The following is a 13807-nucleotide window of genomic DNA, read 5'->3' as shown; positions in this document are numbered from 1 at the left end:
ATTTTCACAAAATGTCCAAAGGCTGCTTTGAAACATTAGTGATAATTAAATAAACACGTGAATAGTGTTAAACCATCCCCAACATCTACTGAAAATGGCAAATGAATCCACATTAATGTTTAATAATTATCCAGGAACAAAAACAGCAGTTATATGCGTGTGTGTGTGTGCATGTGGATGTGGATGTTCACCCGCGGTCATGCGCGCCCCGGGTACGCGCATCCTGTTGTTGGTGTCCTAGCAGGCAGCATCTGGTATTAAAAATAGCCCGGTGCTGATAACAGACTAATGTTTGGGCCACATCACTTCCAGTCGGGAATTATTTGTGCGTTTACTTTCATTTTAACCACCGGACTGTGACCGCTTGGTGCGCAAATGCGCATCGCTCTGCGCATCTTTGAGCCTTCCGAGCCCCACCGTGGACAATCTCCCTGACATCCGAGGAACTCTCCGACGGAGGCTGCTGCCTATGGCCGCACATCGGCATCCTTGAGCCGCCCAGCCTCGCCCTGGACCTCCGTCCTCCACAGCTCATTGAACCAGAGGGAGAGGGCTTTTCCTCACTCATCTTCCTTGGTTGACATCTTCGCAGAGCCCGGTGCTATGCTGGGCCCATCTCAGTAGATCTAGTGATCGATAGGCTGCACGATCTCTCCTCCCACATTCGTCCGACAGAGACCCTGTACCCTCTGCGATGCATCCGCACCCGCACGCACTGATGCTGTCTGCGGTCCTGTGGGGGAACCTGATGCTGCTGTCCGTGGTGTCGGCTTGGAACGGTAAGCACACACATTCATAGAAACTCTAGCTTTTATTCACAGCGAGGGAAAGTGACTGGACTTGGAAATGTTTCCAAAGAGGATTTGGACAGCGACTGCGTTAAAGCTCGGCTTCCACTTCACTTCCACGCATCGTGACGACAAGGCCAGAGTTTAATACGTCTTATTATTTCATCTCTGACCTTAACTGACGACAGTGTAGATATTAGGCAGCGATGCTCTAATGTGTGCTGAGGAGCAAAGGTGTCAGTAAGAGGATTTACTTTGCGCTTTCAGGACTGGGTTGCCAGATTTGTATTTACACGGACTTAACATTTGCACAGGAAGCAAAATAATAAATAAATAAATAAATAAAAAAATCAACGGCAGCACTTTGTTTGAATGATGAGCTCCTTTAGATTGAGTAGTTTATCCTTCCAGGCCACATGGGGCAGAAAGCCTGAAGCTGCCTGTGTGTTTAGTCAGAGGGTGGGGGCAGAAACAGGGTTTCAAGCAAGAATAGCCTGTTCTGGATGTTTAGCATATAATGAAAACAAAAAGCTAACTCATGTGTAGCACTGGGTGTAGTAAACCCTGGAGCTTCCAGGTGTGTCACACTGTCAATGACTAGGACTGTCATTAATGCCACACAGATTGTATTATCTAACCTTTTCTTTACATCAGGGGTATTCAACTCATTTTAGTTCAGGGGCCAATTATGGAGCAGTTTGATCTCAAGTAGGCCACAGATTCTATGCTGGAAAACTACTCATTTCAACGATACTGGGCCATAGGTTGCACTTCTATGTATACATAAAATACTAAATATGTAAGAAACCGACAATATCTAAGTAATAGGTGATAATGTATCAGTCCCAACAGGATCTTCTCTGTAAATCTCCTAGATTTTGTGACCAATTTCTATTTAATTAAGGAAAATATTATGGAATTCTTTGAGGAAAATTGAAGGATTTTGGAAGAAGTAAAAATTTTTTTTTTTTTTACAGTTTAACATTAAAAATGACAAAATGACTGTAATCATACTGTAAGCACCAGGAGTGTTGAGTTTCATTTACACAATGATTCATGTTTTCTCTGTCAATTTTATTTTCTCCTGCAGGCCAAACTGAATGCTTCAAAGGGCTAGATTTAGCCCCCGGGCCATGAGTTTGATACATATGCTTCATATATATATATATATATATATATATATATATATATATATATATATATATATATATATATATATATATATATATCTCTCTCTCTCTCTCTCTCTCTCTCTCTCTCTCTCTCTCTCTCTCTCTCTCTCTCTCTCTCTCTCTCTCTCTCTCTCTCTCTCTCTCTCTCTCAACAAAACCCTAGAAACAAACAAAACTAAATATAACAAAACTAAATTATCCTCAGGGATTATTATGGTGTTTTCCATCTTGTTACACTGGTCACCTCATACTGAAGTTTGTGTACAACTGTGTTATAAATCAAATGCAAATAATAAATATATGTTCTCCTATAGATTAGACATGAACATAGAAAACCAACATGCACTTGTCGTTTAGCCTTTGGGCCACATGCCAAATCCTACATGTTCTTTCTCACAGTAGTTGTGCTGTAAATAACATTATAAAAGCTTCAGGTTAATGTGGATGAATAATAAATCAATGATATTGAACATGCAAACAATTTAAGCATGGTTTTTGATTCTTTTCAAAGTTTAATGTAGATACTACACAATAATTGTATTCATATTATAGAAAACCATTTTTTAGGGATTTTAGAACATTTTCATTCCTATTTTAAAAACAATAATAAAAGTATTATTAAGATGTAGGTACACAATACTTAAAAAAAAATGAAACAATATAGGCTGATATTATATATCTATATTATAGAAAAATATTGCTATGGGCAACGGGCAGCCCAGGGGCCACATGTGGCCCTCAGTCTAATTTTTCAACAACAGCAACATTTTAGAAAATAGCTACAAAATACACAAAAGGACAGCAAAATGACGCCAAAAGATTTATGGTAAACAGATACAGAAAAACATGCAAAACAACAACAAAAAACACACTTAAATGTCAGGAAAGTCACATATTTGTGGCCCCCACTGCAAAGTTGCTCTTGTCAATAAATATTGTAATGAAATGTAATAAATATAACATATCTTCATGTTACAGTCAGTGATGAATTTTCCGTGTCAGTTCCAGATAGTTTGTGGACTTTAGATTCACATTAGTTAACAGCCACGCCTGTCGTGGAGCCACGCCTACTCTCCAGCTCCACCCACATTTCCTGTTATTCCAGATTAAACAAGAGCTCTCATAGAGCACAAACCTCCAACAAGCACCAAATGTCAATTAATAGATACAGTAGGTCCAAATGTGATTTGCAATGAAATGCGCAATCTGGATCCGATGAGGAAGCAACCCGACATAACTGGGTCAAATTTAATACGTAGATATGGATTTTTGAAATTTTGGCAATAATGAGAGATGCGGATTTTTTTGATTTTGAAACTGATCCAGAATCAGCATATTGATCCGGATGCCATCCAGAATTTAAAGCAATCTTCTAGGGCTGCTCAATTAATCGAAATTTGATTATGATTTTGATTATTACACCCAACAATTACAAACATAACATAATCGAAAAAAAACGTTTTTTTTCTACATGTTTTATTCTCTAAATAAAACAAACCCACTATTTCAGACATCTACAAATAATAAAGCTTGGCACACACGTGTTATAAATACTAACTTTGAGTTGTTTAATCCACGCACATGCAAGCTCCTCCCCTCCGCCCCGCCCATCTCAAAACCAAAGCTAGCCTGCAGCCTAACACGAGGAAAGTTGCTGCTCGTGGTCTTGAAACACGGCAGAAGAAAAGCAGCAAAAACATTTAGTAAACTAGTGGCAAATCAAATTCTCTGATATGGGAACACTTTGGGTTTGATGATGAAGAACTAGAGCAAAGACACATCACGTGCAAGAAGTGTTTTGTTTTGTGCAAAAGTGAACATACTGGATTTTAGTGTTTGAAGGATTTTATTTATATTTAAAGAATATATTTTGTGGGGGTTTTTTTGTACAAAAAATAATTAACTTTTTAGTTGACAAATAATCGTTTGAATAATCGTGATTATCATTTTTTCTATAATCAAGCAGCCCTACAATCTTCCATGGCGTAAGGTCTATCTTTTGTTACAATTTTGAGTACTTTTGACGCAATCCCACTAACAGACAAACAAATAAATAGGGGTGTCCCGATCCGATATCAGCCTGAAAACAAATATCAGATTAAAATTTCTGATTTTTTATTTTTTTTAGTTTTTATTTTTAATTTTATTTTATTCAATTGTAGAATAGTGTAGATATCATGTTGAAGGTTTAAATGTATGTAACCAACTGGTTAATAATAAATGGGTCAGACTGACTATTGTTCTCTGTTTGAGTAACATCACCTGATCAAGCCTTTTCTAACATTCCACACTACAAACTAAGTAACTATTATGTTTTTATTAAAGAAAAAAAAAAGTAATAAATGTATGTATGATTCATGCTGATATCAGATCAATATCTATATCGGTAAGAAAGTCTCATGCTAAACAGGCTGAGTCGGCACTTAGGACAGGTTACGTACACTTTGAACCCTCAGATAGAATGAAGAAAGTCAGGAAAATGAAAGAAATACAAATATTTGGATTTGCAGTTTTTTTTTAAAGTTCACGTTTTAGTAAAAGTGACATGCTTTGGTCTGGGTAAATGTCAGTGATATGCTGTTGGATGTTCCTCCGTGATACAGCGTGCCATGACTTCACATTTAGTTGAATCACTTCAGCTGGCAGGGAACACAAATCATCAACCGCTTTTTTCTTTTTTGATCGAGGTTCATTGGAATCTTGGAGTAACTCTGTCACGATGATGAAGAAGGCGGCACTGTTGTCATATGCATATGGGATCAAAGACTTAGGCTGTATTAGCAGCATAAGAGCTGCATATCACACCAAAGGCCACTACACCCACACGTGTTAACAACCCAGCATTGCTGATGCAGCGTAATCCTTTACACACTCAAAAATAAGGCCAACAATCCCTTTGCATACGTGTAGTGTTATTACCTAATGTCCACCTTGTCTTTGCTTTGCGGGTAACTATAAACTATGACTTAAAAAGACATTTAATGCAATTGCTTTAAAATGAATAAATAGCTTATAAAATGACACTGACAACTTCTGTGCACATCTGGTACAAAAAAGATTATGCAAACAGGAGCATAATAAGTCAACTCCATCTTATTTAAAGTATAAACAGTGTGCATTAGTCATCTTGTGAAGATAAAACAACAGCCGTTACACAACACAAATAAGACATCAGGGATCCTGTCTGTTGTAGGTCTGTAGTTCATCTGTGTTTGCGTGCACAATCTTGCTACCAGGAGAAATCCAATACCCACTAAGCCTCCTATTGTTTTATAAAGCTTTAGCTAAGGCGTTCAAACACTTTTTGTGGTCGTGACCTGGTGTCCATGCTATCTAATGGAGGTTAAGCTCCCCGCTCCACAAACACACTTACTTTAATACAGTGAGTGGTCAGTGTGAGGCTGGTGTCAGTGACCAAAAGAAGTGCCCTTACATTTAATAAAGCCTTATTCTCTTCCATATATATGCAATCATATGATATGATATAAACATTTTTTTTAAACCTATTCCCCACAGTTCAGAATAAGGGCAATCAGTGAGTGGCTTTTTACGCAATCCCAGATTTTCCAGTGAAATGACTGAGTTCAGACAGTGCTGTCAGGGACAGGGATAATTATGAATGCAGGAGATGTGTAATCACCGTATCTTGGGAGCAGAGGGAATTCATGGCCCATTATTTCCTCACATTCAGCAAAAAAAGAAAACAACGTAAAAAATCCAAAGGTGCTTTCTTTCTGCAACAGATGTTTGTAGGGCCTTGAATAGCATACGTCCATTCTGCCTCTTTTCTATTTTTACCACCGAGAAACAGCACTGAGAACTGTGGCTTTAAGGTCCTTTTGTGAAAGTGAATCCATTACCTCCTAATGGATGGCCTCCTTTTTGCACAGCTGAATGGCCTTTCTAAAGACTCGCTGTGTGGCTGTGCACTATTTTAAAGATGGTGTGATCTTTATGCAAAGACGACTAAAGGTGCAGAGAAGGTGGCTGGAGCTAACCTGAGGAGGTGTCTGTGGGTCTTACATAATCGCCCCCACTCGTAGTTATCCTCATGCACGTACGCTACATGTATTTGTGCCACCCATGACTTCCAGGGGGGAAAAAAAAGACAAATAGGAAGATTTTTGGCAAAAATAGGTTGTTCTCATTTTCAGAACATTAGATTATAATCTGCATAAATTAATCAAAAAGAACAAAACTCAGCCGCAGTAAAGAATAATACACTAACAATGTTAATTTCAGGGTGACTGAAAATAAGCTTCAGGACAGAAACCTAAAATAAGATACCAGCAGAAAGAGTAGAGAGAAGAATGCAGGGGACAGAATAGACTCTAAACCAGAGATGGGCGACTTTTTGTCACAGTGGGGGCCACAAAACTATTGTATCTGATCTCAGGGCCACATTTTCAACATTTATATCAGTGTTTATTATACTGACCAATCTGAGCCTTAAGACTGTAGAAACAAGGGATTTTGGAAGTGTTTTGAGTCATTTTGTGTATTTTCTTGGTTTTCTTGGGCATTTGTGTGTCTTTTTGTGTAATTTCTGGTTATTTTGTTTGTTTTTTGGAGTCATTCTGTGTACATTTTGCTGTTTTTCTGCCATTCTATGCGTTGTCTTTGGGGGCCGCACAAAATTAGACGAAGAGCTGCAGGTGGTCCCCGAGCCGCCATAGCAGCACAAGTACAGAAAATGGCTGTTGGTCATTACGCCCATCTGTTACTTTAAGTATTTTTTCCATTCTAAAACGTTTTGCATGTAAAGATAAAAATAGTACATTAGCATATAGCTCTGTTTTTCTAACACAGCTATTATTCCTTTTTTATTTTTAGTGTTTATAGCCCTAAACAAATCATTAAACCTACTTGTCAGAAGAAGAAAAACACTGTAGGAAATGTGTGTATTGGTTTTTTTTTTAAAAAAAAAACAGCAATGAGAAATGTAACTTTATTCCTCCTTTTCTTTCTTTTTTTTTTTTTTTTTTTACTTGTCTGCACATGCTGTCAAAGGTCAACACCACAGGAAGTGCAATCATTATGAGACAGCAATGCATATTTTGTTATTGCAATAAAATACATTGATTTATTTTATTGCTTAATTGTGACCATCACCAGCCCTCCCTAAGGCAGGGTAAGAAATCTTTTATGCATGGTGTATACATATATATTGTATATATATATATATATATATATATATATATTTTTTTTTTTAATTCCACTTTAAATTCCACTCATTGTTTTGAATTTGTACATGAAGTCTTTGGGAACCAACGTTTGAGACACAGTTAAGGGTTTAGGAGAGCCCACTACTGTTCCACAAATGAATAAGCCTATTAAATAATGGAGAGGGTACTTATGATCTGAAGGGGGTACACAATTTGACAAACACAGGACAAATAAAATTGGAGACATGTATAGTTTAATATGAGAGTTCTACTGCACATTATCATAGCTAAACACTTCTATTACATTTTACAAATAGACAATACACACAGCAGCATGCTGCTCAATCAATAGACTTAAATGTTGCAGTAGCATGCTCCATTATCATGTTTCATGCAGACTCCGGACAAAGGTTCGTTTGTCAGACTGGAAAATATTCAGTAGGACTCGAGCCAAGATGTCACATTGACTTATGTGGAGCTCACTGTGACATTTGATATGACCTGCTTTGATTAATACCAGAATCACACTATATTAAACCCCACACTGGTAACCTAAATACTATTGCACAGCTGCAGTAGGTGGGCTATTTTTAAAGGTAACTGTATGGTAATTTGTCTTGAAGTTACACTTCCTGGATCTGTTTGTTGATTTCAGCTTAAACCCATAGTAACAGCTGGATGTTCCTCATTTCTATCCACAGCTCTATGCTTTTGCCTCTGCAGGAGCAGCTCAAGTACTCAAAAACTAAATTCCCAGTGAGGTTTTTTTTAATCACCGAGGACCAGGCATTGGTTCATGTAACTACCTGTATTTAAATGGCAAGCCATTTCTAGCAGGATTTTTCTTTTTATCAGTCATCTCCAGGTTGTCCCATTTTTCCCCAATAGAATATCATTTGTATTCCCTGCTTTTGACCTGGAATACAGAACGAGGCGCGTTCTTTAGTTGTGATTAGAGAATAGGATTAGAATAGTTTAGCCTGTGGACTATGGTGAGGTTATTGGGATTAAAATCTCATTAAACTGTTCCCTTTCCTCTGTGACCTAAACGACAGGCTCACATAATTCAAGTGAATTGGAAATAGGGAATCTTATCCCCCTTCAAGGATTCTGTCTTGCCATTCAGCTGGATGCTGGAAAGTCAGTCTGTGGTCAAACTTGTGTGCCATTATGTCAACGCTAAAACGTAGCTACTAGCTATGCAGTAAACTTACTGAACCAAAACCTAACCCAAACAAGAAGACAGTCATCAACATCCCCCACCAGATTAGTTCTCATTATAACTCACAACAATTACTAACTATCTTAAATGATTTCTAAAAAAAGCTGTCCCCTTTGAAGATACATTGAACAGAGTAAAAAAAAACTAGACAAGGGCAATAACTCCAGAAGAAATAATTGCACACTTCTCATTTTCGAACTTAATATCCTGAAGCCACACACCAAATTTGGTTATCCTATCTTAAGCGGTTTCTAAGAAAAGCTGTCCCCTTTGAAGACACCTTGAACAGAGTAAAAAAAATGTAACAAGGGTAATAACTCAGGAAATTATAATTGCGCACTTCTCATTTTCGAACTCCATCAAGGTATTCATACCCTGAAGCCACACACCGAATTTGGTTATCCTGCCTTAAACTGTTTCTGAGAAAAGCTGTTGCCTTTAACTCGTACGGACGGAAGCATGGACGGTGCTCAAACCTATATCCCCTTTTCTCTTTGTGGCGGGGGAAAAAAAATAAAATGTCACAGTTATGTTGTAGATTGAGGACTAACTAGTTCAATAGAAATGTGCCAATAGTGTGGTGATATACTTTTAATAATACCCTTTTGATGTTTTTGTCATTTTAAGAAATTACATTTTACAATAAAATGTAATTTTTAAGTCAGTTTGTCGAAAGTGGTTCTTTGAAATAAAATCTGGTCCCTTGTGTGAATAAAACTTTGGAATAATCTGTTCTAAATACAAGTCGCATTAGTCGTATTATCAACCTAATTAGCTATGGCGTTGGAGGGCAATGACTCCACTATGTTGATAAATTGTGCTCCATAAATAAATGTTCTGCAGTGGAGAGAGCAGTCCTTCTGCTGCAGTGCTAGTATGTGGGAAGATGTCAATGTTCACAGTGATGTGATGCTGAAATGCTTCTAAAATGCAAAACAATACCTTGACTCATGGAGCATTTAAAAAAAAAAATAAAAAATACAAATTAAGGCTAGGATTTAGCAGTGCAGTGTGTTGCGTACAGGTACTTAATTCTCACAGAGACATGTTCATGAAGAACAGCTAAAACTTAAACGCCACATGAGCTCCAAATAAATGGCTTTTAACTGGAATAATCCAACTGAAGGAACATCACCAAGTAAGGAACAGGATTCCCTCACCTCCACAGGCAGTGTTGGGAACGTCCACTTTCTACACAAACTAGTTAAAAGTTCAGTTCACACATTTTAAAATGAATTAGTTCAATTCATATTTCAACTTCATGAACTAGGTTCTCATTTCCAAAAATGAACGAGTTCATAATTCTCTTTGTCCCCCAATATGTTGCTGTGAGCTATTCCCCTCAGAATACTGGCAGTTCCCCATTATTGAACCCATTCAGTCGACAGCAGCTGCAGCTTTCACCTCGAGAGTAAATTCTCAAAAACAGGAGGAAAAACTTGCTGCATGAATGGACTTAAATCAGGAAAACAAAAATAGGACAGTAATCCTTAAGGTGTAATTCACTAAAGGTGTAGTTCACATTCGCCCAAAATGTGAACGAGTTCATGAACGGCCGTTTATCAAAATTTCAAGAATTAAAGACACACAGTGAAATATTTCACTGTATGTGTCATCAGTCTATATTTATATTTGGGTTTCTCTTTTTGAAATAAATGACAATAAAATGTTGAACTTTTTCATGATATTCAATTTTTTTTTTTTTTTAGATGCACCTGTACATTGCCTCATTTATTATCCCCCGCCACAAAATGTGGGAGGGAGATATAGGTTTGAGTTCCATCCGTCCGTCCGAGTTAAAGGGGACAGCTTTTCTCAGAAACAGTTTAAGATAGGATAACCAAATTTAGTGTGTGGCTTCAGGGTATCAATACCTTCATGGAGTTCGAAAATGAAAAGCGCGCAATAATTTTTTCTGCAGTTACTGCCCTTGTTCCATTTTTTTACTCTTTTCAAGGTATCTTCAAAGGGGACAGCTTTCCTTAGAAACCGTTTAAGATAGGATGACCAAGTTTGGTGTGTGGCTTCAGGGTATCAAGTTTGAAAATGAGAAGTGTGCAATTATTTCTTCCGGAGTTATTGCCCTTGTGCAGTTTTTTTTTTTTTTTTTTTTTACTCTGTTCGAGGTATCTTCAAAGGGGACAGCTTTTCTTAGAAAACGTTTAAGACAGTTAGTAATTTTATATTCACATGTGATAATATTTTCTTATGTATACATCTAAGTTAGATTTAGGACATTTAGGAAAAGGTTGAGTTACAATAAGAACCAATCTGGCGAGGGATGTTGATGACTATGTCTTCTTGTTGTATTTGATTAGGATGTGCATATTAAACTTTAAGTGGACTCTATTATAAGTCAAAGAGTTAGATGTTTTCCATAAATCACTATCATGTTTATCTTTGAATGCGTCCCGGGCTGCTTTGTACTTGAAAATTGGAGCCCTGAGCTCCCAAAGGTTAAGAAGCACTGTACTAATGCACATTGCTGAGCACAGCCAGCTCTTAGGTCCTACGGGGTTTTCCTGCCTCTGCTTTCACAGACTGAGTTGTGGGACTGCAGAGAGGATCCAGGTTGTAGGCAGGCAGCTGACTCACTCTTAGGCTGCATGGTGGTAGTGCATGTGGCTTCTTGTCAGTTCCCAGGGGAGCTTTTTCCTCTACACGCGGAGAGACTGAGACATACTCCTAGACATCATTGGATGCACTACTCACCTAAGCTATCAAATGTTCTACTTAAGCCCAATGTGTGTTGTCAGTTTATCTCAATCTACAATTTGACGCTGAAACCCATGTATGTTTGTGGAGGCAATACTTAATAATGTGCAACAATAAAATAACTAAATAACACGCTGAGAAGTTCTAATGAAGGGTAGAGTCAAATAGATTATCAGCATGCTAGCTCTGCAACCATTAACCATCTTTAGCAACCAAGTAGAGGCTGTAGATAGTGTGCTTATCTGATGCCAAACCCTTACAGCATCATCAGAAGAAGTGGCTATTGACAGTTGCAAGATCAATAATACTAAAATTGTCATTTTAGGAGGAAAAAGAGCCAATGCGACAAAGCAAAGATTTAACCTCAAGCAATGGAAGTCTATTGGTACACAACTCTGCAAAAAGAAAAAAAAAGAGCTCAACATTTGACAGGAAGTCTATTTCCATTTCACATTGTTTCACCTCAAGCTCACAGCAGCCGTTTTTACAGCAACTCAAGTTGCTTCTTAGAACTTCCAAGAAAGCTAAGAATGTGACCATATTTGTTGAGTGTGTAGGGCCATTTACTCCTCCTCCTCTTCCTGCTGCTCTTCGGAAGGGGAGTGTTTGAGATAGACCAGAATTGCAGCTGTGTGCTACATGTGTCTCAACATATAGCCTGCTTACACATTGGGCTGTACCATTTATATGCAAACACGGGGCGGGGGGGGACAATTCCAAAACAGCAGCCTGATGACCTAGTGAAGGAATATGGAGCACTGTGAAGCAATGTGTACTGTCCAAGATAGGATGCACCTAGGTGTGTGTTGATCTAAATATATAATCATTCGGCAACATTTGGCGTACTGTATTGTGACTAACCGCACTGGTGCGCAGTAGAACCTCAACTTGAAATTTGAGGCACTCATGTCGAGGCTCTGTGTAACCCCAGCATAGCTTAACTGTCTGAGTTTTTATATAATATTCATACCTGTCAACCGTTTTGGCCGGGAAACTCACGTATTTTACCCCTCTTTCCCACCATCGTCCCGTATTTGTATTATCCTGTAAATATCCCGTGTTATAATGTAGTAATAATTAAAAGTAAATAAATAAAAACATTCCTCTGCCTCTCTAAACTGAACGCTGTCATTAGCCTCACGAGAACTGGCACCTGAAGTGGCCTGGGTGGGCCTGAGTTCTTGCGAGATTAGAGCCAACAGCGCGGACAAACCCTGAAACAGCTCAGAAGAGAAATAGATGAATATAAGAAGACGTTCCGGCGAAAAAAACTAAGAAAATGGAACAGAGAGTTTACCTTCCTAAAGAGTAACAGGATGGGACACAGTTACAGATTCTGTAAGATTTATAACTGAGATTTTAGCGGCTCCCACAGCGGAAGGACCAACGTTTGTCACCATGAAAAATCAGCCAATCACAAGCACCACAAATATACACTCCTTTCAAAAAGTGTTAAAGGATGTAAAGTCTGCAATAAATGTGTGAATACCAGAGAACCACATGAGTGAGCATGAGAAATTATAAGAAAATATGTAATGAAAATAAAATGTTAATGTCTAACTTAAAAACAAGCAATGTGAAATTAACAGTAAATATGGAATGTGCTGACTTGTATATGAACTGTAAAATATTAAATAAACAATGTGCTTCATATACACATTTATGTTTGCATTTAGGCTGTATAATAATGTTGGAATTAGAGCTGGGCAATATATCAAGATTTGAGATATATAGAGTTTTCTATTTTGGCGATATAGAAAACTACAGTATCGCATATATCAATATGTGTATTTTATAGCTTATTTTGTATCAAAATACTCATTTCAGGAGTCGCTGCTTTTAATCTTCAGAACAGCATCTAAAGCTCAATTAGAAGAATTAATGAGTGTGTCCTAACCCAGACCTTCCCCTAAACAAGCCACACTACAGAACTCACTCACACATGCTGTCCCTTTCAGGGAAAAAGCCACAAGTGGCACATATTGTGCATCTATTTGTTAAAATGTGCCTATATGGCAATTTGCCTCAGTAAATTTAACCAGGAATTGTCTTTCTGCTCAGACATAATTTAAAATAGAATTATCAAGATCTATATCGTCTATCACTATTTTGAGAAAATATATTGTTTTGGTCCATATCGCTCAGCTCTATTAGGAATGTTCACAGCATAAGTTAGTAGGTGGTTGACTAGTGACATGGAACGCAATCCAATCAGAAGTCATGTGAACATGTGGTCTCACGCATTGATCACATCAAATCTGTCTGTGTTTATTTACAAATATTAATATTATTCCATATCATATCAGATTGATCAATGGTAACTGAGTCTTTAGAAAAAATGCAGAAACTCTTCTGCATCACATTTCAGTTGACTAAAATCTTAATGTCATTTAGTCGACTAAAATTTAAATAGTCCTGATGACTGAATTTTGACTAAAACTAAGTTGCATATTACTAAAACTACATGAAAATTTGCTGTAAAAACGAACACTGGTTTGAAGATACATTTACTGTATATACATACGGGGCTTTAGGTAACGGCAGTTCTTATATTTGTAGTTTTAAAATTAGACATAAGGCAACTGTTGTGTGTTAAAAGCAGGTTTATCATCTCCCATTATTTTTTAATGACAATATGCAATAATAGTCTTTAAATACTTTTACTGCTTAACAGAAGAAATTGCTCTAAGTTACAATGTGGCTTTTCTTAGAAGCCACATTGTAATTTTTGGCATTAAATGCCTC

At 37.5% G+C, this 13807-nt stretch overlaps 1 protein-coding gene across 3 annotated transcripts in view; it reads left to right on the top strand.

Annotated features, from left to right (window-relative positions):
- Nucleotides 1-207: 207 nt before the first annotated feature.
- nptnb (neuroplastin b) overlaps nt 208-13807 on the top strand; it is a 38634-nt gene continuing 25034 nt past the window's right edge. For all 3 annotated transcript variants that reach the window (XM_028436159.1, XM_028436150.1, XM_028436142.1), the window contains exon 1: nt 208-779. In XM_028436159.1, coding sequence (XP_028291960.1) covers nt 695-779 — 85 coding nt within the window. In that variant the 5' untranslated portion in view covers nt 208-694. The remainder of the gene's footprint in view (nt 780-13807) is intronic.

This window comes from Gouania willdenowi, chromosome 3 (genome assembly GCF_900634775.1).
Source record: "Gouania willdenowi chromosome 3, fGouWil2.1, whole genome shotgun sequence".
NCBI lineage: Eukaryota > Metazoa > Chordata > Actinopteri > Blenniiformes > Gobiesocidae > Gouania > Gouania willdenowi.
The sequence above is the reverse complement of the archived record's forward strand: the minus strand, read 5'-3'. Positions and strand labels throughout refer to the sequence as shown.